Source organism: Orussus abietinus, unplaced genomic scaffold (assembly GCF_000612105.2).
Source record: "Orussus abietinus isolate OABI.00-Male unplaced genomic scaffold, Oabi_2.0 scaffold2, whole genome shotgun sequence".
Taxonomy (NCBI): domain Eukaryota; kingdom Metazoa; phylum Arthropoda; class Insecta; order Hymenoptera; family Orussidae; genus Orussus; species Orussus abietinus.
The window spans coordinates 3,568,132-3,594,036 of record NW_019396012.1 but is presented as its reverse complement, the minus strand read 5'-3'; the positions used below and the strand labels follow the sequence as shown (position 1 = coordinate 3,594,036).

The 25,905-nt window shown below is 56.8% G+C and overlaps 1 protein-coding gene across 2 annotated transcripts; it reads right to left on the bottom strand.

Annotated features, from left to right (window-relative positions):
• Positions 1 to 498: 498 nt before the first annotated feature.
• On the bottom strand, positions 499 to 25,661 carry LOC105700459 (zwei Ig domain protein zig-8). Of its 2 annotated transcripts, none has more exons than XM_012426291.1 (7): positions 25,611 to 25,661; positions 24,123 to 24,374; positions 10,633 to 10,799; positions 8,307 to 8,517; positions 2,511 to 2,638; positions 1,862 to 2,030; positions 499 to 1,695 (listed from the first exon to the last, which is right to left on the bottom strand). In XM_012426291.1, the coding sequence occupies exons 2-7, from the start codon at positions 24,277 to 24,279 to the stop codon at positions 1,604 to 1,606; spliced, it is 924 nt and encodes a 307-aa protein (XP_012281714.1). In that variant the 5' UTR covers positions 24,280 to 24,374; positions 25,611 to 25,661; the 3' UTR covers positions 499 to 1,603. The 2 variants fall into 2 exon arrangements, with proteins under 2 accessions (XP_012281714.1, XP_023290308.1); XM_023434540.1 differs by having other exon boundaries at positions 499 to 1,692.
• Positions 25,662 to 25,905: the final 244 nt, after the last annotated feature.

Genomic DNA, 25,905 nt, shown 5'->3' with positions numbered 1-25,905 from the left:
TTTCCCGGCCGGCGGTAGGGCCGCGCGGACGGCTACCTTTTCGAGGGAGCACTTTAACTAGGGACCCGGAGGCGAGGGCTTTCTAAAAATAATACTTCATTTAGAGTTGAAATTGTATTAGAGCAATATTCACGGCGGTGCGTCACGAACGGGGCTTCTAGGGGGAGGAGGACATCGGGCCGCGGTAATGCGCCCTGCTCCGGGTAACTTAACGGGGTCGCAATTAATTCTCGGTTCGCGCGTTGGACGTACCCGTTGGAACATTTTTACCGGTTATCGGAGTCCCCGCGTCCCGGACGGAGGTCCGTCTTTAAGCTCGGGCCGTAACCTCCTAATGGAGCCAGAAAGACAGGAGCTCCGAAAAGCGCCTCCAAGGGAGGATAGGGAGGGAAAGAAATAAGCGATCGCGGGTCGAGTCGACGCGCGACGAACAATGCACAGTGCTATGAAATATATTTATTTGTTATATATCGTTTCGAGTAGTCCCTATCGTTATCGGGTACATCCAGAATGCATCCACTGCCGACATTCAACAACAAGCGTAGCAGTTTGGAAAACGTTTTAGGCATCCGCCGGACGAGCTCCTCTCCGAGTTTTACTTCATTACGGTTATGCTTCCTCCTCTGGACGACGCGGTCGTAAGAGCGGGAGCCGACACGGCTTCCGGGGGCAATTCGCGCCGGCAACGTGGTTGGGATAGAAACGAGAGTAGCAAGGGTAACTTGCCCTTTTGTCGTTGTAATTCAGTGCCACGGGTACGTGAAATTTAGGGGCTGTGCTCTCGAGGAGAGTCGAGACTTACCTTACGAATATAAAATATTTCTGTACACTTGTCGGAGCTAATCGCGTCCGTATCCAAAGTTACCGTGGAAACGGCCGATACTTCGATTATCGGCGAATCGCCCTCGCGCCACCGCAGAGAAACGGGGGGGCCTCTTCGCGGGAGTTCCTAAATAAATCCGGGCGAAGAGTTGCAGCTGCAGCTAAAAGAAACTCGAAGACGGCGAGAACTCTTGGATGCGTTTCGGCGTCGCGACCGAAAACTTTATCCGATGTTAATCGACTCCGGGGTTCGGATTTCCCGGAGCGTTCCCAGATTTGTCGAGTCACGGTCGTGAGGAGCCCGAATCGGAGTCGGTTGTGTTTTTGACGCCCTTCCGGCGTCCGAGATCGGCTCCGCGGAGACGCTCACCCCGTCGTCGGGCATCGGCATGCCCTACCGGCTACGCAATCGAGTGATATGTACAAGAATGGCGCAACTTATTTACAATGGGTTTGCACTAAACGACTCTCGGCCCCCTAGGGCCATCCCTAGACGACGCGTTATTAAAATATCACCGTCCGATGCCTAGAGCGCGACTTTTATTCTATCTCGATTCGGTATAAAAAATTCTCAAGGGTCACTTAAGAACGTCCCGCCCTTCGTTCACCCCGGGACGCCGTTTCGTTGGTTTTCCGCTTTTCCTCGTCGCCCGGGTCTCTGGCTGATATAAGTGCGGCCTCGATTCGAGGTTCGAGGGATTAAAAGGATAGCGCCTTATCCCTCTCGAGCTCCCCGGCGGAGGGAGGCCAATCGCGTTCGCCGGTCCACCCCTCGTTCCAGCTAGAACATCGTCCGAAGAAGTAGGACGACCGGAAGCAGCGTCGCTGTCGTTCTGTCACCGGCACCGTGATGCATCGCCGCTGGGTGTTCTTCTGAAACAAATACCGCGCTATAATGCCGTTTCACGGCGGCCCTCTTCGGGACGTCGTGACGGCGACGTCGTTCGACCGGGGGACGCTTGCCAAGGCCGTCGCGCGCGATTTCGGGAAAACGACCGGTCGTTTTTGCGACCTCCGGAAATCGTCGGCGCTTCCTTACCGTTGAGGATGTGCACCGTGACGTTCTTGGGGTTCGCGTTGCTGGGCGAGCAAGTGTAGAGGCCCGAGTCCTTCTGGATGGCCTTCTGGATGAGGAGGTAGCTCGAGGTGACGGGTCCCTTCTCCGTGACCAGGCTGATGCCTCCTCGGGGCGAGTCGAAGTTAATCGCCTGCGAATAACGAAGAAGGAGAGAGAGATCCCCGCGTCCCGTTTACGTCCGGCGGATGCCCAAGGCTCGAGCGAAAGGGTGCTTCGAGAGAGTCGGGATCCTCTTCGGGGAGGCGCGTGTAACTCCGAAGCGACTTTTAAATCGCTCGTTACGAGCCCGCTCCCCGATCGAGCCTTTCACGGTCTTCGGGAAATGCTCCCGAGCACGCGATGACGACGACTCGTAAATCTCCAGGAGAGGACAATAATCCCTTCCTCTGCCGAGACTTAATTTCCGTCCGAAGAGCTTCGCGAAGCCCCCCGCGATCGAGCTCTCCTCCCGCCAAGGGAGGCTCCGCGACCCGGGCCTGTTTCTCGGGGCGAGCGAAGGCTTTTGCCGGGTTCGTCCAGGAGAACGAGTCCAAAGAGGGGCACCCGCGGTGGAATAATATATCCCGAAACGAAGAACGGGGTTTGATCGCGACGGGACCCGCGGTCTCACCTGTTGATTTTGGCTCCAGATCATGGCGGTCGGGGGCTCGGGGGCGTATTTCACGAGACACGTCAGGTTGATCGTACTTCCCTTGTTGATGAAGAGGTCCGGCCCGCCGACGATCTCCGTGATCGGTTCTGTAAGAGGAGAAAGGATAACCGGCGTTAGGTCGCTGGAACGAGTCGACTCCGCGCATCGAATGCTTCGGGGCGTCGGCCGGTCCTCCTCCTCGGCATCTTGGAGCCGTCGCGATTTAAGCACCCGGTGCCCATAAACGTTGACCGGGTCGTTACTTCCGCTTGATATCGCGCCAGAAGTTGGCAAGCGAGCGGAGGCGTACGCGTATATCTCTATACGCGGCCCGGGAATACTACGTATTTCCTGGCAAAACGAGTTTCCGGCCAACCATCGTGGCACTTAACGTAGTAAATTCTTTCCAATTTCAGTTGTACGCGAATCCGCGCATCGTTGGGGCTAGGAAATCAACGGGGGACCGTCGGTGCATACGGCCGACGTCCCCGGGGTAAAACGTGAATTCAATCTTTCTGAAAGTGTTGCAGTATTTTCGGGAGCGGACCGCGCCGTGCACTCGGCGTATTACGCGAAAGTAACGACCGGGGTTATCGCGGGCCGCGCGGATAAATAAATCCCCATTTTCCCCTGGAGTTTCCCCAGCGGGCCGACGTCCTCTCGGGGTGTCAAGGCGATCGGTCACAAAGTTCCGCGGAACGGTCGGTCCGCTCCCGAGCTTTCGGCGTTAAATTTTAAGGAGCACTCCCTCGCACCGTCCTCCGGCTCTCCCGACAGACGGAGCTTTCCGGCAACGTGTCCCGGGAACGCGTGCGAGCTTCCGCGGAAGGAGTGCTTGGGGGTGTAGAGTTTATCCCTCGGATTTATCCCGAACGGTCGAAGAGGTGCTTTGAATGCACCCCCGTACACGGACTCGCGGCTCGCCCGAGTTTATTTATCGGTGCAACGCCTGCAGGACCCCATTCTTCCACCCCTTCCAGAGTAAACCGTGATCTACTCCTGCCGAGGACCAGCTCCGATCGGAATTGAGATCGACGGAAGTAAATTTGGAAAAATTAAAGTCGCTCCTCGAGACGTTTACGACTTTCCGGCTTCGTTCGTCGTTCCTGGACGTTGCGCCAGATTCCCCGGGAACGGGGGAGGGTCGGAACGGGAAAGGCGGACGCGCGCCTTCGATATATCCCTCGGATTTATCCGGAATACTCGAAGCGGTGCTTTGAATGCACTCCATGCATGTACTCGCGGCCCGTATGCCTTCATGCATCGGTGCAACGCCTGCAGCGTATCTCTTGTATCCTTGCGGGGGCCAAATTGTGATCTACCGTACCTAGCCGACACATATACCAGGCCGAGCTGCAAATTGAGATTGAATGGGGGTCACTTCTATGCAATGGGGGCAACAAGAGTGCGACGTTAGAGGCCCGCATGGGTAATTCGTAAGCGCGATAATGGGGTAACTTAGCGCGACGGACGTACCGCACGACCGTGGTCTGCGTTAAACGGACGCGAGGACGTACAGAGGCGTTACGCCCTGACGGAGAGGTGGACCAGTTACCGGGCACCTGTGTAAACGTCAGCCCGATTCGCTGGCACGCGATTAAACGACGAACCGAGCGACGTTTCCTCGTCGACGGATCGAGCGTTTTCCGGATTCACGCGACCAGCCGTTCGTGCCGAACCCCTTAGATATGGAGGGTCCCCACGGTTGGCACCGGGCAGGGTATTCCTCCGACGATAATAATCTTCGCCCCGCTCCATTGCTCGGTGGAAATTTATAGCCCTCGAGTCCTCCGTCCGTTTTCCCTCTCTCGGCCGAAAATGGACCCTATCGATATTCGAGCAATGCGGGGCGTTTTCATCTCGGCCCTTTGCATATCGCGGCAGGCATGCGCACTCGACGAGGACGAGGCTCCATGGAAATTGGAAAAACGACCGCCTCGGTCGCGTGCCTTTTACCTTTTAACCCCCAAAAATGGAAGGACGCTCGAGAAACAATCGACGAGGAAAGCGAGTCGCGAATTTTTCATCCCGTCCAATTGGCCGGAGCCGTTGCTTTATTCTCGCGCGCAGAATTACGCGATGCTGCCGGGACGGACGAGTAATTGGCGGGCATCCGCGAATCGGGCAAACGAGAATTCCGTAAAGCCGCGTCCAGCTGGATCGAGTGTCCGAAGGATCTAATACCGCGCTGGATTTTTTTATGCGTCGCGAATCGTCGCAATTACGGCCAACGAATCATTCCGTGCAAGTGGCAGGTAGCGTCGGTCCAGGCAAATGGAAATCCAATCGAGGTGGTTTTCTCCTCCGATGGAGCCTCTAGCTCGAAACGGAACGGCACGACGGCGGCATCAATCCGCCATTTATGCGGCCCCTGACGAGCCAATTCGCGCCGACGGTAATCCCGCGTTCGGGGATTACGGGAATTATTACAATGGGAATTAATGACATTGAAATTATCCCGGATCAAGCCCGGTGGATGCGCGTTCCCTGCGGAAAGGGACGGACGGTCGTCGAAGGGCCCTCGCCCCGGAACCGCCGTCCACCCGAACTGCGGAAACTACGGAACGAGAACCGTTCGAGGGAAATCGCGACGAGTCGCGGGACGGAATCTGCTGGGAAGTTGCATTCTCCGTGCCCGAGCAATCCGGAGGTCTTCCGCGAAGACGAGCCGTCGAGAGATCGATCGAGCTCCGCCGTCATCGGGAAAAGCGCGGGAAAGTAATATGGATTTTAACGAAATTGGAGATAAAAACGTAGGGAAGGCTCCGGAGAAGCGCCGTGACTCTTGTCCCGGTCCGTAAACAACTCGCTTAGGAACGACGTTTTGTATACGCGACTTCCGGTCGACGTGATCGCACTCAAGTTAATAAGGAGCAAGCGCCTTACCCGAGCGGAGGCACCCAGGAGATAACAAATTGAATTGCAAGTATCGAATCGAACGCGATAGTTCCCGACTGGTACTATCAAGTGGCGGTGAAACTTATCGGCGGTTTCCCCGAAGTTCCGGAACTACAGGGTCATTAGATTAAATGGACAAGCACCGTCTTCGAGGAGCTCTCGCCTAATTCCGGGACCCGACCCATTCCAAAATTGGATAGTCTAACGAATACGCCGGAAATTGGAAGTATAGCGGATCGAAGGGGCCGACTTGACCGAGAACCGCCAATACGTTTGCCCTCCGATGTCTCCCTTAAATCGGTCGAAAATCGAAAAAGACGCCTGGCGTCCGACCAGGGTTGCAAATTATTCGACACCATATTGTCAGATACTAACGAATCGAAAGGTTTGGCATAACTTTTTGTCGGCGAATTGGCTTTAACGATAACGCTTCCTCTTGCGCTTTCGCGAACTCGGTCCTCTTTCCGGCCGCGTCCGCATTTCCCGCAGCGGATAGCATTTCGGCGCGGAAGCGCGACAAGCCGCCCGCTCTCGACTCGGCGCGGGCCTTTAATGGACGATTCGAGCCCTCCTCTTGAATTAATTTGCCGTTTTTAACTCGGCTGGCGCGAACGCTGGGCGGAATCGATGTCGCGCGTATTGTCGGACGGTAAAATGTTTGCGCGCGACGAGTGATACCGAAATCGTGTTTACCGTTGGCCAGACTCTGGAGCCATATCGCGCCGATGAAACTTTACGCCACCGGTATGGTTTTTACTGCAATTATCCACCTTGTTATTTGTTGCGAATTAGTGAACCGCGCGCGAGTACTCTCTTGGTGCGTGCGATATAAAATTCGACCGCGCAAAGCCAGGCGAGCGGCCGCACCCGATGTTCTCGATTTCGACGCCCGAGTAATTTTCTTCGTTTCGATCGCCGTTAAATCGGCAAATTTGTCATGGCGTCGGCAACCCGCACAGCGATTCGTATCGATCGAGATTCGTCTCGTCGGGCGCCACGCGCGCGCTTCTCGGGGCAGGAGGAGCGAATGAATTTGTACCGCGCGGTACGGAGCTCTAGGCAAAAGCTTCGCCGGGCCTGCGTTACTTCCTGTGGTCAAAAGGCGAAATTGGCTTCGCGGTACAAAGGTTGGAGAACAAAGCTCTCTGGTAACAAGCCAAGTTTGAGCTCCGAGAAAGGGTGAACGCGTTTCGGAAGTTGGACACCATAATGCGCGTTACGTTCGCCACTAATGACGACTGCTCAAAGATCGGAACAATCGAGACGCGACATTTTTGCTTTGCTCGCCCGAGGAAACCGGGACGTTTCGGGAGAAGCGTTTTCCGGTCTTCGAACCAGGCGTTTTCTCGTGTCGGCGCAAAAAGCAAGGAACGGAAAGGGCCCAATTTGTCGATCCATCCGGACCGGTTCTTTCCGCGGAGGTTGACGGGTCCCGAACGCGAGGAATGCCTCGCAAAACGAGAATCGATTCGAGTATTTCCGGGCTGGAAGGATTTCCTCCTTTATTAGAGCTCCGAAAAGGGTAACCGGGCCGGGGTCCCGTTGAAGGAAGAGAGGGGGGCCTCGTCTCTTTGCAGCCACCTCGTCTCCCCCTCCCTCGTCCCTGGGGTTCCTTTTCGATTTCTCTCTCCATCTCCGGCGCAACTTTCAGGACTTCGGGATCTACGTGGCGTTTCGGGATCTAGTCCGTTTGCCGTAACAAAAGGAGGACGATCGCTTCCGTCAGCCGGGGCAGCTGGTCTTCACTTTCCGAACTTCGGCTCCCCTTTCCCTCCCTCGACGACTGCTTTTCCGGATCTTTTCCGCTGGCCGCTCTCCCACCCTCGGTCTCCGAATTGCCGGAGGTGTGGACCAAATTGGAGCATCGGGTCTCGTCCGCTCCCGGCGAGCTCCGAACTTACCAAAAGACTGGCCGTACGTGCGGGTTAATCCGTAAAAATGTCGGGCACTTTTGCAGCCGCCGGGGCGAAGACGCAATATTTGTTTCGTTGCCAGATTCCCTCTCGCTTTCCGCCGCTTGACGGAAGTCTCGATGCCATTTTTATCGTCTTGACTTCCGTAAGGGAACTTTAAGCGGAACAAGGGAGGGCCAAGATTTCACGAAATTACCCCCGCCAAGTAATTTTGCGGAACCACAACACGGCGCGTCCGTAATCGCGTTTCCAAGTCAAAATATGATTACGTCTCCGGCTGCACGGCGTGAAAACTTAGCCTCGGAGTTCACTCGAATGGAGGAACTTTAAACCGAATGAAGCGGGGAAGAATTTCCCTCGTTTTCGATACGGGCTGGAACGCGAATACGGCGTTCGCGGCTCGGAACAAAGTCACGGGAACGACGACGCCGACGGGATAAGAAACGTCCCGAGGAAACGGAAGGAAAACGGCCCCGAAGGAATCGAGGATGGCGCGGCATATTTTCTCGGGGATTTTTGGGAAGTCGCGGAATTCTCGGGAAATTAACGAGACGTCTCGAGTACCGGAATCCCCGTCGAGAGCGGCGTTGTTTCGGCATTGTTGCCGAAGCATTATTTATATTAATCCGGCAAGATTCCGCTCGCGCCGGTAAAGGATAGCTCCGGCAACCGACCGCATAATGCATGCCGGAGTTACTCCTTTCGGAGCTGGGACGCCGTTTTAGAGGTATGCCACTAAATGCCCATTTGTCATTTCGTTATTCTCCGGTGCTGCGCGTCGACGGAAAGAGCCGGGCAAAGTCGAACGAGAAGAGTCACGCGGCCGCTCGACGCGGGGCAGTGCCGAACGTACGATCCGGCTGAAATTTTAAATTATGAAATTCACGAAATTCGCCGAAGAGCAGTTTCCACGTCGTGCTTCGGTCCATCCGGGGGATCGATCCCTTCGGTATTCGAAACTTACCCACGACCGTCAGGTTGACTTGATAGCCAATGGGTGGCGTGGTGGAAATCTGACACTCGTAGATGCCGGAATCCTTCTTCTGAGGATATCGTATCCTTAGAGTCCACTCCTCGGAGTGCGGGGCGTGCAGGACTTCGAAACGCTGGTCGCTGGTGTAGGTGTACCCTCCTAGGGTGAGCAGGTGGATGTCGCGATGTCGCACCCACGACACCTGGACGGAAAGGCGAGAGCCACGATTAAAGGGGTCCTCGACGACCGATTCGTCGAAAGGCCTTTTCGATCTGGGTCGCCGTTTCGTCCGCGCGCGGGAAATTATTTAAAATTATTCCATCGCATGATTTCACCGGGACGTGAGGGCGTATATCCGAGCAGGGGTTATTTCGCTTATCCACCCTCGTGAGAAATAAGGGAAGCGGGGACTCGTCGCGTGTAAAGCCCGACGACGTCTCGGCGAATGACGGCCGACGAATGGCACTTCCTTCATCAGGCGCAATTTACGGAATACGCTTTCGTTCATAATACCGGCGTATATATCCGCAAACTCCGAGGCCACATCGGTGGCTATCACTGCTCACGCCCCGTCGCTTATATGATTGAACGATAAAACTTTATGCTCCACCTTTCTCCGCCCGCGCCCTGCCTTCTCACTCTTTCTCTTATCCGGAGGGTTTACGAGCACGCCGGATACATCGTGGCCCGATTCCTCGGTATTTTTACCCTTAAGCCAGCTTCCTCTCGTTCCTTACCCCTTTCTCGCCGCCGCGTTAAACCGTGAATCGAGACCTGTCCTCCGCGAGAGAGGACCTTACACGGTTTCCGCATTAGAATGCCTTGAAACGCCGAGGAAAAAATCTACATGCCCGGCGACTCTCGGCCCCTCTCGAGAGGAAAAACGCGGGAAAGGGCGCCGCGCAGAAAATGGAAAAAGAAAAATGTCTCGCGAACGTGATCGACATTTCGCGGACGTATTCCGCTCTCGGGAAGAGAAAGAGAGCTCCGCTGACAGTTTTATAAAAATTTGAAAGAAAGTTTTATCGAAGGGAGATTCTCGGCAGAATTCGAATGTTGGAAATTGATACGCTTCTTCTCGTATCAATCATCACTTCGGAAAATTCACGGGAAAGGGAATCGACTCGCGCGGATCCCTCGGAGAGGCGGAGGCTGGATCGAGCTCGTTAAGCGGAGCATCCTTGGGAAGTCCTAACGCGTCGCGTCGTTGACAAAAAGGGAGAGGGACAGAGAGGAGCTCCTCGGCGCGGGATTTAGGGGAGGGTTTCGCCGGAAATGGAATCGTTCGATACCGTTAAGCTCGGCCTATCGATAATCGGCAATACGGAGCGGAATCTCAGCGTCCGACACCCGCCACGCCGCGACGGATCCCATCCCCTTGCCGGGCGCCGTTATGCTCAAACGAGATGGAATCGTAATCGCAACGAGCGTTCACGGGAGATTAACGCGCCCGTAATTTAATACATCGGGTTCCTACTAATCGCGTCTGCGCCCGCCAAGAAGAGGAAGAAACCCGGACGCGATTCCTGGATGCATTAGAGGACCGTTTAACCAGACGGTGATTCGGAGCTAGAGCACCCGGGGGATGAATTCATGAATTCGCCGGATTCCCGTGGAAGGATGCACATTTTCCAAAATTGCCCCCGCTCTCGACGCTCGCGAAACGCCCCGAATTCCGCCCCGCTCAATTGCGACGGTTCCATTGGAATCGCCTCGCGTCGCCTCCGCGTTCGCGCCGATCCTCCGCGATGCGGAGACTCGTACGGTCGACTCCGTTGAAGACGAATACATAAAAGAATCCTCGCGGGAGACCGGAGAAAATTTTCGTCCCGAATTCTCCGCCGCTGTTCGGCTCGAGCCCGGGGAAAAGAGAGACGTCGGACGTAGAAGAGACGAGGTCGAGGCGGGACGAAACGCGAGTCCAGAATTTGGTGAATTTTTAAACGCCCTCCTCGGACATTTTTCCTCAGCCTCCTCGACGGACTCGCGTCTCCCCTCCGAGCGCACGTCCGGCGCTCCGGTTAACGCGGAAGACGGGTCGCTTCTCCGCCGAGGAATCTCAATTTTATTCATAACGGCACGGCCACCCTCGAGCAAATGTATCAACGAAACATATTAAGCGGCGTACATGCCCGAGGTTCGACCGGAGAGCTCGCGAGTCCGGCTTTGCATGCGAACTAGCCGGGGGATTAAAACCATTTCCGCTCGCGGTTCCGCCGCCGGGAAAGGAACGGCAACGGGGTCGGTCCCGAGGTGAGGTAATCCCTTAGTTTTCCCATCGTGCGCGCGTTATCGGGAAACGAAGTCTCCGACTTACGGTGCGATTCCCCGCGTTCTTGACCCTGCAGAGGAGGTGGACGGTCTTGCCCACCAGGCCCACGACGTGCGAGGGTCCGGTGGCGTCGAAGTACGGCCCGGAATCCGGGGTCGGTTTCTCCTGGAGGAATTCCGTTCTGAAGTGACGGGACCCGCGCGCCGTTCCCTCTGAAACAGACATTGCATTCACGAATTTACGTTGGCTCCGTTCGGACTCTATCCGGTGGATCGGGGGTAGTTTTTGGCCAAGGGAAACGCCGGATTCCGTGGTTGCGAGCTCTCGATCGGACCGATATCTCGCTCGAGATGTCTCTCGAACCTCTTTCCGGCAGAAGCGTACCCACGTTTCTCGCGATGTGTACCCTGAAAGCGTACCTCCCAAATATGCTCCTCGAAGGCTTCGTCGAGGCGAATGGAAGGCGCGGTCGCGCATTCGCGGGAAATCAACGTCGCGGGACTCGGGGAGGGTCCAATATTGGTACAGGTTCGATCGAATCGCGATCGGCAGTCGATCGGCCCTCGGTATCCGTTCTTTGCCGCGCGGAATTCGAAGAGTCCACGAATCGATATCCGATTCACCGGTGGGGACACGCAAACGAAGCGAATTGGACCGCGGCCAGGCCGCGCGTTTCCGCGTCGACGTATCGAAGAAGATCCTTAATTCCTCCACTTCCCTAATTTCCCACGTCGACTCGTGAGCGCTCTCGAGCGCCACGCCAATCGTTCGACCGTGGAAGGGCGAAGGGAGGAAAAAGAGGAGGGCACAACGCCGAGCAGATTCCGGGATCGAGTATAATCCTTCTCGACAAAGTAAGTGCCTCCGCGAGCGCTCCGTCTCTTTTCGTCCGTAAGTTCCTCGGCCCTCGCGCCGAGAACTTAGCCGCGTAAATTGATCGCGGAGGGATTTCGAGATTAACCCGTTCCAGCCGGCATTACCCTCCTAAATTTGTTTGCGAACTCCCCCGCGGCCCCTCGAAAAGCTGTCTTTATCAGGGAGGTAGCTATTTTCCGTGCGGTATCTCCCCGGACAAAGGGATTGAGCCGGGGTCCGGGAATAATATTCGTCTCGTCGTTCGGGCGGACGGAACGACCGGGTCGGAAGTTGGCCGAGGAGGGCCGGAAGTCTTCGAGCGGCCGGAAAAGAAAAACTTGAGAGAAGGTGCCCTCCTAGGGGGAGAGAGCGAGTGTTCCTCCGAGTGGAGCCTGAAAAGGTGCGGAGAGGGCTGAAAGCTCGCTCCGGGGTCGTGCGCGAAATTCGACCTCCCGCGCCACTCCGAGGAGGAAATAGCGTTATCGATGAAGAGATCCGACAAAGGACGGCTTAAATGCACCGTCGCTTCATTTTTCACCCCAAGAACGCCCGGATAAGGGGATTATCGCGCGCGCCCCCGTACGTACCGATTACTCCGCTTTTCGATCCCCCTTGTATTCGCCGATCGCTCGTGCGACGGAAACGGACCATCGCGAGGAAGCATTCCACGGTTCCATTCCCGGTGCCCGGGAGCTCCGGGTCGAAGTAACGGGCGTCTCCGCGAGAGATCGAGGACAAGGACGTCCGTTGTTCTCCTCGCGAAGATTGCCGCAACGAAAATACTATCGTAGCTGGTAGTTCCGAGACGGATAAGCCGGAAATTGCATTGGAAATAAACGCGGCCCCGGGGCGAAGGGTCCGAGGTAAGGGCACGGAACGCGGCTCGGACTGCACCGAGGACCGGGTTAATAGTCGTCGTCCAGGGATATCTTGCCGGAGACGTTATTGCCTCGAGGAGGCTTTAAGGTACTACCGGAGAAGGTATTCGCGGCTGACGAGTATCGTCCGGTACGTACGTCCCGGAGCACGGCGTGGAATACGAGGACGGGGCGGTGCTCGACGCGCCCGCGGTATGAGTATTTTCGGTCCTTTGACCGAGATGTTCTCCTTCGTGAACCGCGTTTCCCCGGGAAGCTTCTTCGACCATCCTGCCTGCCAAAGGTCGGGCATGTCTTGGTGATAACGTATGTCGGCCCTGACGTCGTGGAACGGCAATTTTTTCTCAGAACGAGGCATCGTTCCCCCGATCGGCGCCGTCCTGCACGCGGCGGACAGGCCGCGTTCGCGAAAACGCCACCATATCGGGACCCAAAGGCACGGAGAAAGAGGCGGGTGGAGGGAAAGGGTGGGCGGGGAGGGAGGAATCCTAATAAGCGTTGCACTTTCAGCGGTGCAGCTGCAACGAGCGGGCAGAAACAAAGGTGTCGTCGGTTGGTGAGCATTATCGGAAGCGTCGGTGGCGCTTTTGGGTCGTTTCGCGAGCCGAGGGAACGGGTGCACCCGGCGACCCGCCTCTGCATATGCATCCGCATCCGCGTCTCTTCGCGAATCCTCTTCCTCCGCGCGGAGCGGGCCATCGCGGACCGTAAAGTGGGAAAATACTCGAGGCCTCCTCCTCGCCGGAACGTTTGTCGCGTTTTTTCGGTCCCGTCTCAAAAACCCCATTGACTCGCATGGAGCCGTCGCGTCGGATATCGCCCACGAGCTCGTTATCGCCACGATGCGGTCGGTCGAATTATTTCGGGGCGGAACGATGTCACAGCGGTCCCGAAAACACGGTCGCGCTAGTTTGCATTTAACCCGGTTCCGACGCGACGAGTAGCGCGTCGGAGTCGCCTGGGAATACTCGCGGTGACGAAATAATGCCATTTTTCCGACCAGCCCCGCCTGGCGGGGAGGGGACCAGGGAATTCGATTCATTATGGCAGCGAATAGGAGAGGCTCGTGAGCCGGGGAAAGCGGGGAAATAGGAAACGCGTCCGGAGGGCCGAGGGAATTTCGTTTCCTGACGTCGAGGTCGCGTCGTCGGCGCCGTCGCCATCGGGAGGACGCCCGGACCCCCCGCGATTTCTACGTTAATTCCACTGTTCGAGGATCCCTCGGTCGCGGAATCGTGAGTCGATTCAAAGCGCATCGAAGAAAGGGCGACCCGTTGCGAGGCCTCGAGTCGACGCATCGGCAAAATCTAGAGGGTCCTTCGCCCTCGACGGCGTCGAACGCCGCGCCCCCGCGACTCGCGGAAAGCAGCGGGTGACGTTTAAGGAAAAGCGATACTTCGCACAAAGAACCCTCGCGAGGCTAATGAGCGGCCGAGTGCGAGGCAAAGTTTGTCCCGAAGCTTACAGGTGTTCCCCCGAGAGGGGCCACTCGAGCGCGCCGGTGAGACGTCGGGGGAGGCGCGAGAGGCGTCGCCGGCCCGAAAGGGGAGACCTTCGATCCGGATTCCGTCTTCTCCGCGGGTTTATTCATCCGTTCCGGACTTCCCGACGGAGGACGTCGCCCTGCCTCCGGGCGTTTAACGAAGTCAAATTAATTAAAGCCTCGTGCCGCTCGACGCCGCCGCCGCTGCGTATCGGTTTATTTTGTGCGGTAGTTTATTTCGTTTCGCGTCCTCGGCGAGTAGACGCGGACTCCGCGAGGGAATTCTCGGAGGACGGCTCCGGGACCGGCCGATCGCCCCGCTCCCTCGTTCGGTGAAAGAGATTTCAATTTCGAGAATTAAGCACCGCGCGGAGTACGCGCGGCGAAAAGAGGCCGCGAGAAAAAATGCCGCTAACGAACGGGAGCGCGTCCGCAGAGGCAGAGGTGGAAACCCGTCGTCGAGTTAACACCAGTTCCCGACCGCAGCCGCAGGGAGCGCGGTGAGGCCCCGATTATCCAAACCCCGATTAACCGCACGTTCGAATTTCCGAACGGCCGCGGGATCGATTATCCGAAGTCTTTACGTACCGCGGGTGTCCTCTGTCGCGCCCCGGTCGGTCGGAGTACGCGTTGGAACGATTCCCCGGCGGTTTCGATCGCGGAGACTCCACTCGACGAATTAAAAGCCGCCTCATTTTCCACCCCGAACTGTCCGGGGGCACGCGAGAGAATTTAAAGACCTCTCCCACGCCCTTTCGTCCCCGGGGTACTCTCCGACGCCGCGCCGCGTAATTACGGCCTTCGGTCGCGACGTCCTGGTATATCATTAAAATATCGTTAACTGGAGCATCCCCCGAGAGCGGAGACTCACGCGTGAGCCAAAGAGCGTTTCAATTTCCGGGGTTCCCTCGGAAAGGTGTCTTCGCCCCCTCGTCAGCGAGCCAGTGGGGGAGGTCTTCAGGGACCCGATTCTCGAGTTCATCCGATCAGCTTTCGCATGCGAAATCGACGGTTTCGCGTACGACTTTCAAATGTTGACCAATGACGCGATATCGCAACGATGCAAATTTTTCTTTTCTGCGAATACATTCGTATGTGAAAAGAATCCGGATGAACTCGAGAACGGAAGCCCAGGGGGCGGTCGCGATTCGGCGTACATCCGAGCTTCCTCGAAACGGGACCCGCCGGTCCCCGGGGACGAAGTCGCGAAACGAGGACGAGGGTCCTTCGGGGGCTCCTCGATCGCGAAGTTCGTCGTCCCTCGGGACCGCGCGCTCGGATCCACTCCGGGGCCCCTTTGTTCGCAACGGCCTCGCCCGAAAGGAACTTTAATTTCCGCGCCGCCAGATCGTCTCGATAACTTCGGTCGTCAGGCCGTATTCTAATCACGGGCCGCAGTCCGTCGCGATGCCGTTCGTTCCCTTATTATCGGGACGTGGCGCACCTCCGGAACGAGACCTTGTTCCCCGCCCTCGTAAAACCGTATAATTGCTGCTGCGAGAACGAAGGGTTAAAAGCAGAGCCGGGAGTGGCGGAAGAAAAATGTAGGCCGCTCCTTGGAGCTTTTCTCCCTTCATTTTTCTTTTTCCCCTGCCTTTTTACCGCGCGAACGCGGCCAACCCTGGTCGTCGCCCACGCGTGCGTCTCCTGCGTTTACGGGTTTCCTGTCTCGGTCTGGGAATTCGAGTCGCCCCGCGTAATTTGCGGTCATCTCGCAGCGGAATCTCGGTCCTGGACGACCCGCGAGCGTCGTCCCTGCGACTAACGTTCTCCACTATTTTTACCCCAATTATTAAGCGGAAGTCGCGACTACCCGGGGCGGCGTCCTTCCCAGGGGAAATTCTAATTCCGATTCTCGATTCGACCTGGATTATTCAAAGAGATCTCGCGAGTCCCGACAGACAAGCCCCTTCGACGAAGCCATCTCGTCGCCGGACGCGGCGAGGATTTTTCCGCGGAATCTCGGATTCCGGGCACGTTTATCCGATGAGTTCGCGCGAAAATGGAGGGCGAGTGAAAGCGTGAGGCGGCATCCCTCGTGCGAACACGGACCACCGCGGCGCGTTACGGGCTGTATCCAGCAGTTCCTTTCTTTGACGCGATGACGTTCGGGACCCTCGCGGCGGGGCTCCTTCCGAGAGGAGCCCAAACGACCCCGGGCTTCGGGGTTGATCCACCCTAACCCGCCCCGAGAGTTCGTTCCTTCCTCGCGAATGAGCAGTCGCCTCGTATAACCGGGAAATAAGAAAACCGTGCTTATTCGATTTTCTTTGTGCGATCACCCTCTGCCGGTCCGTCCTTCCCTCGGCCTCGACTCTCCGATACATATTTATGGACGTAGGAAGAACTTCCCGATCCGATCGCTCTCGGGTTTGATGGAATTACCCCGTCGATTTTCCCCTCGTTTCTTCGCGGATGCGTCTTTTGCCGTTCCGTCCTGGGTGTCTCGATCGATCTCGTCGAACGTTTCTCGGCTCGACTTTGATTTTCTCTAAGATTCGATCGACCTTTCGACGGTGCTTTTCCCTTCGATCTCGAAACTCAAAGTCGCACCCCGCGACGCCCTCAACCGGGGGTCTTAGACAAATTACCCTTCGTCGACGAGTCGGGCGGTGTCCCCATTTTCGGATAGGGAAAAACGACACCATCTCGGCGCGCTCGAAACCCTCCCTGGAACCGCCGTTCCGGAAAGATCGCTAAATAACCGACAGGGGTCCGAAAAGCTTCCCGAGGTGGAAGCTCTCGAGAGAGGGGCCTTTGGACGTTCGAGGACCGTCGGATTTAATTGGGCGGAATTGCGGGAATTTATGCAGAGCTTTCGACCGATCGCTGGGGGGAGCTCGCGAGTCTCTCCGGAGACTTTCTTCCGACCTGGCGAGGAAACGTTTCTCTTGGAGAGGGTCTCCTTCCTCGGGGTGACTTTTCGTTGCGGGTGTCGTTTAAAGAACGTCAGGGACTTCCGGCACTCGAACCCGCGAGTCGGAGCAACTTCTCCGGGTGCGCGAAAAGATGACTCCCCGTTGACGAGGAGGACCGCTTCGAGGATCCTAGAATATCCGGTGGCCGGGAAATATTAATTTGATCGCCGGAGCGTTTCTTGAAATTGCGCGAGGGTCTTCCGGCCGGAAGCCGGACCTCCGCCTCTTGGCGGCGAACGGAAAGGAAAGCGAAAGGGAGCGGAAAGCGCGAGGCAAAGCGGCGGAAAGGTGTCCGAGCGATAAGAAGTTGAATAGGCCCGGCACTTAAGCTTCTCGAGGGCTTTGGCTTTTAATTAAGCGACCCACCGGTGCCGCGAGTTTTTCCCCTCGTTTCCGTGCACCGGACTTCCCTCCGGCGTCACACGCTCCGCTGCCCCGAATCAAAGCTCCGCGAGAGAAACGATCGATGTCAACCCGGCGCGGGACTTTCACGAGGAGTCGACACGCGGTTAACGACCGCCATCTTTTTCCGGAGGACGGTAACGGCGTCGCGATCGTTCGCCGAACGAGGAGGTGGACGCGTCTCGTCGAACCGGAAGTCCGCGTCCCGTCCGCCGAGGAGGACCTCGCGATTCCCCTCGTCTCGCGACCGAGGGTGCCCGAAATAATTTAAGTGCTGGCGTCGATGAAGAAGCCAACCGAAGGTCGGTCGAGGTCCACGGATATCTCGGATCCGGCTTTGATCTAGTCGATGGGTCGAGGGCGCATTACGTTCGGTCCACGGCGCGTTCCGAATTTCGAAACGACCACTGGTGGGGAAGTGGGTGAAGTGGATCCACCCCGCGGATAGGACGAATGGGATCGAAAGTCGAGGGGTGCGAAAGACGTCGTCGGCGAGATAACTCGTTCGTCTGAGCCATTATATCCCGTGGCCGAGCGAAATTCGGATTTTCCAGGAGTATCCTCTCGTAAACGGCAGCGCGTTATCCGGGGACGGGCCAGGAACGACTTTCGGGGTTACCGGGCGGAATTACTTCGAAACGTCTTCCTTAAAATCCGGAGCATCGTTCGCTCTCGTTATTACGAGAGGGCCTCTCGTAACATGCCAAATTATGACCAATATGATCTCGTGCGGACGGCGAACGTACGCCCTTCGTCCCGCGACCGCGCAACGAGCTCCGCAAGGACAAAAAAAAATTGAATCGTCCCGCGAAAAAGTTGCCGAGGATCTTGGAAATTTGACAAAAACCCTGCCGAGGTGCTCGACGGATCTCTAATTTTTTGGAGAGGGTCGAAGGCTGATAGAGATGCCTCTTCTCGACGCATCGCTTCGCGCGCCATATCCGACGCCGACCTTGTCCCGAAGTCTCGGGAATCCGAAAACGCTCGGCGGAATCCCCGGCACAAATAACGTTTATCCATCAATGCTGCCGGCAGCCGCTACACGAGCAACGATGCAAGGGCACAAGGTGCGTGGCTGCAACCCGCCCCCGAGTTTCGCGCGGGGTCGCCGGTCGGACTCGCGATCGCTCCGAGATTTTGACGTTGACGAGTCCAAGTGATAGATGCCCCCGGAATCCATCAAGCCGCACAACTAACCCCGATATCGGACGCATAAATCAGGGACCGCGAGCCCCAAAGAGTATCCCGCTCCGGGAACTCGGCATCCCGGCTCGAACTTTACGATCCTACCGGATGTATAGTGCCCGAGAACGCACCTACCGCGCTTGGGCTGAATAATTAGGCCATGCCGGCAATACTGCACGGCGAAATAATTTACATAGGTGGACCTACGCCCCTCCCCTCGGCCGCCAAGTATCCCCGGCGCCGAGTACCGCGCGCTTCGGCGTCCATGGAAAATGCACGCCTCCGCAGTCGGGTCTAGGTAAAACGCAATTTCGAACGGCGTTTGGTCCCGCGGAAAATAGCCCGGCGAAGTACTACTTGGAATATTGCTTCCGCTCCGCGTCCCAAATCCCGTGCCTCCTCGGCGACGTTCCGCGAATTGCGAGTGCATCGCCTTTCCCGTCGGCGGAGGAAGACGGCGGCCCCGGGGGACGACGGAAACCGAGGATTAATATTTTAAAAGCCTCGATTCCGCTCATTGTCGGCCGGTAGGGTTCCCCGCGCGCGCGTTTCTGGCCCGGCGAGGTGCGGCTCCCGAGCGAAACCTCCGTCGGGCGGTGTCGGAATCGGAAACGCGACGCTCGCGATCGGGATCTTTTTTACTCTCTCGTCGGGGTAAATGGGCGTCTTTTGAGGGCGCCGAGGCGTCGGGCCCATCGGCGAATGCCCTCGCAGTCGTTGTTCGTCGCGGCGTCGTCGATGGGAGTTTATAGGTCGACGACGCGTCGCCGCGATAGGTGCACCCGGTTCCGCCGCCGTCGCGCTCCGTCCCCGTTGCGACAATGCGCGTCGCGGGGCTGAGCGGATAACGGTGCGCGACTGAATGCCAAATTGCTGGCACGCGATTACCGGTGCCGCCAGTTAACAAGAAACAAACCCATTTCCCGGCAATCTCGATCCTCCGGGTGCGGAGGCGTTGCGCTCGCGAGCCGACTCCATCTCGGATTGCAATCGATAACCGCGTGCGTGCGCTCGACCCCTTCCGCTTCGGCCGTTTTCCACCACCGGCCCTTTCTCTCTTTCCGTGCGGCCGGCTGACTCCGTTAATTTACCCCGGGTATGGGGAATCGATCTCAGAAGAGTCGAATTTTTCCCGTCGTTCCCGACTTCTGGTCGGACGTCCTTTCTTCCCTACCACTGGCGCTCCAAGGCCTCGTCCACTCCGAGCTCCGCGGGTGCACCTCGTCGCCATTGTGGAGAACGCGCGCCATCCGGGCACGTGCGAGAAATACCGAGATTTTACCTTTCCTCCTTTTTCCCTGGACGAGACTTTTGATCGTCCGCGGGTTGCGAGGCTTCCGCGTCACCCCGGTTTCGAGACTCGCTCTCGGGTGCGGGAATACGATAGGAGATTGGAAAACGAGTTTGCCGGGTAGCTCCCGGATGCGTTGGTGCGGTAATTAACTTCGAAGGCGCTCGATTAAGGCTTCGCACGATACATCGGCTGAAATTTCGGCCAAGTACTCTCGACGAACTTAGGGGATCGAACGGAACGCCCACCCGGCGAGGGCCCGTTAATTATTAGCGACTTCATTACCCCGGGATTGGAATCCCTTTATGCTCATTGCTCGCTGGCATGTAACCGTTGCACTTCCGGCGAGTAATTCGACGAGGAGAAGGGATCCTTCTCAGGAATTGCCGCGAATAAGGCTCAACCTAAATTGCGAGATCCCGAAATCGCGAAATCGCGCGCGCGGAGCCGTCACGATGACGTACGACGAAACGGTTGAAATCGCATTTTGCCACGGATAACAAAAAGCTTAACGCTTCGTAACCTTCCGGGAGCGAAGCGCGCGGGCGCCGATTATTCCGGCTTCGAATTCTATTAACCAAAATGCCGAGAGAAGGATCCCGCCCGAAAAACCCGGGAATTCACGAGCGACGCTTTTTCCGGAACGATGCGCCATTCGGAATTCCGCGTTTTTTTCGTCCCGTCACCTCGACTGTTTTCCTCGCTTCCTTTTTTTCTCCCCCCACCGCGACGCTTCGCATTTTCGAGGTAAAACACGCGTGTCGAGGTGAAGTGCGAGGCGCGGCGTTTCCGGAGTCTGGATTCGCCCCGTGCCTCGCCGCGAGTTTTACGGGCACTTTGCGATAACCCGTAACAAAACTGCATCCGAACGAAAGCGATAAAATCCAAAGAAATCTCACCGGAGGTAGACGAGCTTCTGTAAACACGGATGTTAAACGTACGGATTGTTTGCGCGAGCAGTAAAAGTCAAAGGGACTTTGCTCGTGGGTGGAGGGAGGCGATGCCGCTCCAGGGACGAGGGGACGACGAACGAAAACGCCAACTTTTACATTTTATATTTTGTTTAATGTCCCGCTTCCGTGTACGTTCTATGGTGTGCACGTATACGTGCTCGCTTTGCCGAGACAATCGTAAAAATAATTCGCTAATGGCACTTTCAACGGTCGCACGGTGGCCGGCGAGATGACGGATGATATTCCCGAGGGAAAAATCCGGGCGCGCAGTTTCCGCCCGCGCCCTGCCGAAAACTCATTTCCATATCCCGTATTTCAGTTCATTTTTTAGAATTCATTTCCACTTCATATCCCCACTATTATGAAAATAGGGGCGCTGAGAATGTGACGCGGAATGCGAAAAGTTTCAACGGTGCTCCCGCCGTTGCCTGTGCTCGAGGAATTCGCGGCCGCGTTTTGGTCCGCGCTCGCGGTATCCGCCCCGCGTATTACGACTACCGAATCGCGGAATTATTGCCGCGTTCTCGACTCTCCCTTCTGCGACCCTCCCGAACAAAAAAAAAAGAAAAGTGGAAACGAATTAACTCTTTCCTTCGAAAGTGCGCTTTCGGGCGGAACCTTTTCTCTGTTTTTGCGGCGATTTCGCGAAACGCGTCCCCGTTCGAAGGTCCCGATATAAAATACCGCCGAGGCGATCATGTCCCGGAAACGGGAAGATGGATCGACCGTTGTTTCTTTCCTCCTATTTTTCGGGTATATTACGGGTACGTACGAGAGGGAGCTCGGTCGGACACGCGAAACGAGGCGACGCGCCCACGCCATTTCCCGCGAAGGGGTTGAAAACGACTTTACGGTCTATTTGCTAAGTGAAACGAAGCACCCCGTGATGGGGTTCGCCCCCGCGATCGGCCCGCTGCCCCCCAAGGATTCGGAACCGCGCACGGTTTACGGCTTTCGAGGGAGTAACGAGAACCGTAAGCGGGAAATCGGGCGATGAAGAATGCCGACGCAACTCTTGCTTGCTTGCGGGACGCAAGGTGGAGGGAACGCGGAATTTGCCTCGATTAGGTCGTCCGATTATTTTCCAAGGTGCCGGCTTTCGAAGGAACGATTCAACGCCGACTAACTGACTCGGTATAACGAATCAACGCGACCCGGATTAATTAAGAACTTAAGGGACGTCTCCACCGTCGAGCAAAATATCCGCCGTACGTCTCCGCATATACCCTACACTCCGCATTCTATGGGAAATGCACTCTGGAGATGCATCCCCCGGTGCTCCGGGGCATTTGCGCGGATGCGTGGGTTGCGGCGAATGGAATCCGATTTTCTAACCGAGGTGCGGCACAAAAGCCCCGGCCACCTCGAAGGCGCCAAAAGGTGAAACGAGAAACGACGAGTACCTCGGTGTCGCGACCACGATTTTCTTCTTTGTAGTCGCGTCCATTCTCGAAAGTAACAGCGAGTGCCGAAGTCGAGAAGCCGTGTTCCGGGTACTTCCCCAGGCGGGTTACCTGCGCGGACGACGCAGACGGAAAATACTTCGTTTCGAGGTACGAAAGGCAGGAATGGGGAATTTGACCCGAAAAAAATGAGAGGTCCGTTCCTCTTATTTTGGCATCCGGCAGAAGCGAGGAAGTCCCACTTGGTCGTGTCCTCGGTTAAATTCGACGTTAACCCTTTGAATTCCGAGAGCCGCGTTTCGAAGTAGCCCCCCGATTATACGTTACGCGTGGTCATGTAGGGCGCATCATGGCGGGGCACCCGGCCAGTATTTGCGGTTTCCCCGCACCGCACTCTCCGGGAACGATCGATTCCGTAGCCGAAGTATAACCGCGAGACGATAAACGTCCGCGCGATTCAACGGGCATCAGTTTTTACAGAACGACGTGGAAGTAGGGTCGGTCGCCTCGTCGGTTTCCGGGTCTCGCGCGGAAATTCCCCGGGAAATTCTTTATAGATTTCAGTTTCGAATTCATGGCGCCGGTGAATAAAATTTCCCGAGCGCGTCTCGTAAACTCGACTTTGTTCCTTACACCGGCAGGGGCCCTCCGATTCAGAGCGCCTGGAATTTTTTGAACCCCCTCTCGGCTCGGAGGTAACAGACGTACCGCGGAAATCGCAATATCTCGCGCAAACGTCCGAAAGTATGAATTTTGGAAAAATCCGCCGGCTGTTCGCGCCGGTTTCCCGTTCCTTTCGAGTCATGGTTTTATTCGCCTTTCGAGGGTGTTATATGCGCGCCGCGCTTTGACAATCCCTTTTCATCCCCGAGGGCCTGGGAGTGATAAAAATAAAGGTCCACGCTCGGCGAAGGAGGAGCGCTAGCGGAAGGGAGCACGAAACCTAAAATCCACTTTGCGAAATTAAACGTTAACGGGAGATAAAACTGCAGCCGGAGAAATACGGGCTCGGATTCGCCAACTTTCGGAAAAATCTATTCATTCTATTTGAATATCGGGCGCCGGCAAGAACAGCGCCGCGACCGTAGATCAAAGGGAAATTGAAACGTCAAACGTAAGCCGCGTTAGCAGCGAGATTTACCAGAGACGTCGCCGGTCACAGGAAGAGCTCGGAGTAATTTCTTTCCGCGGCCGCCCCATCCTTCGCCCCGGCATAAATATTTACGGTGTTCCTTGCAAGAGCCAAAGAATAAGGGATTCTCTCGGAGTTATTTCGAGCCTCGCCCCCAGCTTGCGAGACCGGCAAACTTGGTCCGCGTTTTTCCTAAGTCGCCGGCTATCTCGATGCGGCCGAGATGCCGCCGTTTTCCGGGGAACTCTCTTTCTCTCCCTCTCTCTCTCGCCGTTCCCGAAAATATTCCGGAGGGGAGTTTAAACGAAAGGAGGTCCGTCCGGGGGTTGAGCCCCGCGGATCGATCCGCGGCCGACCGGTCGCGGGGGAATTCCGCGCGTCCGATCTGGATCCCTCTTGGAAATACGTTCGATTACGCCCGAAAGCCGCGGTGGCGTATAAATAATCGCGCGGATAATGCCGAGTTAGCCGGGGTCGGACTCGTCGGCCCGGACGAGCTTTCGGATTCAAATAAGCTCATCAGGGTCCGAGCTTTTCGAGCTCGCGCCCCAGTTACGAGAGTTCGCCCGATCGCGTCGAGTTCGACCCGCGAGAAGTCCGGCCCGACTTGATGCTCTGGGGGCGGGGTCGCCCCCGCCGATGGGGTTGCCTGTCTCGGCGCGATATCGTCGTTGCGCTTTATCACGCGGCGGATTTATTGACGGGGAAGGGCCAGGGCGGACGTATAAACTCTTCCCTTTCGGAGCCGATCGTCCGTTTCGCGTTTCGACCAATCGCCATCGAGTTTCCGCTCCCCTGTTTTCAATTCCCTAATGGAGCCCCCGAAATGGAGAAACGATAAGGGCTCGTCGATGTCGGCATTGCGAATTAGCCGACCGCTCATGACACGGAATTTCGCGATTTGGCTCGATTCGCTCCCGACGCGGCCGGAAGGCGAGATCGAGTTTCGTCGTAAATCTCCCCGCGACGAAAATATCGCCGGAATCGATTCGGTTTGTCGGTTTTTCCGCGCCAGCTCGATTCTCGTCGACTTACCGAAAAGAAACGTGGAGAGGAGAAGGAGCATAATCATGTTGAGTCCGGGGATTCCATTCCTGTGGCGATCACGGGGTCGATCGGTCGGCGATCCCGGCAGAGGAGTCCGACTCTTCCAGGACATCTCATAGACCGTCGGGATCGATCGATCGTACATCGATTCCCAGGTGTATCGTTCGCCGGGCCTCCTCTCAGGTAACGCGTTCCTCGAGATCGGCCATGGCACTTGTCATCCCTCGAAACGCTCCCGACCTATCGATTCATCGGCAAAGGGGCCACATGGGAGAACGGCGGAAGAAATTCCCGTTCGAGAAGATCGCTCGCGTATCTCCGGTCTCGGGCGAGGTCGATAGGGAGGCGAAGGAACGCCGGGGCGGATAAGAAAGGCACTTGGCGTCGACTCGAGCCTACTTAGGCCCGGTAATAAATTTTCGATCGACGATCACGCCCCGACGTCGACAAAGTGGACGAGCAAACGATCGGGTGGAGCGGCGAGAAGGAAAGTTTACTCTCGGGAGGAAAATTCCCTCCCCTCGAGGAGTTCGGTCAATCCCGAGATGGCCGAGGGCAACGAGCGCGCCGACGTATTCGTCCACTCCGAGTCCCCTTCCTCGGCGCCGATTTTTCTCCCCCGAGTTTAACGGACCGGGGAAGCTCGCGGAAGTTTTCATTTGGTCCGAAAGTCGCGACGAAACGCGTAATTAAGAGCGACGGTCGATAATTCATTCATCGATTGGCCGCTCTCGTGTCCATCGACGGGCTCCTCTCGCGAGCCCGGGTGCTTTAATTGGCGGCAAAGGTAATTCGGTCGCGATCGAATTCGCGTAATGGCACGCCCAGCCGCAACGACCCTGGCCGCAAATCATTTTAATGCCGGAATTAATTCTCGATGCAGGGGCGCTCCTCGGATATGAATTTCGCCGGCCAAGACGGCCCTCCGGCCGAAGTTCCGATCAGCGGCGACCGCGATCGCGCGTCCGTTCCGGCGTCGAATATCGACGACGACGGACGCGTCGAGAGGTCGCACCGGCCTGTTGATTCGTTCGGCTCCGCCGACGAAGTATTCCTGTCGCGACGCCGCGAATAAAATGCCGAATCGGAGACGAGAAGAACCGCCGATGTTACGTCCGCATACCTCGGGGAAAGGAAGACGACTTAACGCGAATTTATTACACGAGGGGGAGTCGTAACTCACGGCCGTTCCGTAACGAGTCGCCTCGAAGAATCCAACGAAAGATGCCCAATTTTGAGAAGCGGGCAACCGGTGCGGCTCGATTTCAAAATTCCTCCGGACGTCCGGAGTCGAGAACGGGCAGAAAGGGGCGAGGGTGGGCGACTACGCGGCGGAGAAATAAATGAAAGGGCGAACGAAGACGTACGACGATTTAATCGATGACGCACGAGTCCGGGGTCGGAGGTCGATAGTTACGAGCCGAGCGATCTCCTCGAACGTCGTTCGCCCGAGACGTTTCACTCCCGGCGACTGACCTCTCCTTTACGTCCACGTTTCACCCCGCGGGTACCGCCGCGAAAGATGTCATTTCCGCCACTTTAAAGAGTCGTGCCACTTGCCAGGGTAAGCAACACCTCGAGATATCCTCGTCGCCCCCGCGCGCGGCCCATAAATCGGCGAAGCCGTAACTCGACGGTAATCGCCGTCGATCCTAATAAACTCTTGTCGTCGTCCGATCGCCGCCGATATTTCTCGCCCCGAGGAATCGACCCGCTCGACGAATCCCTCTCGGGATTCGACCCCGTCTCGCGAGAGCGCCTCTCGAAAAAC

Bases quoted from the DNA above. Each gene is read 5' to 3' on its own strand.
- LOC105700459 (XM_012426291.1), bottom strand. From the start codon at position 24,279: ATGTACGATCGATCGATCCCGACGGTCTATGAGATGTCCTGGAAGAGT. The intron at 10,800-24,122 runs GTAAGTCGACGA...TGTCTGTTTCAG, and splicing joins CCTCTCCACGTTTCTTTTCG to AGGGAACGGCGCGCGGGTCC. The intron at 2,031-2,510 runs GTGAGACCGCGG...CGTTATTCGCAG, and splicing joins TCTGGAGCCAAAATCAACAG to GCGATTAACTTCGACTCGCC.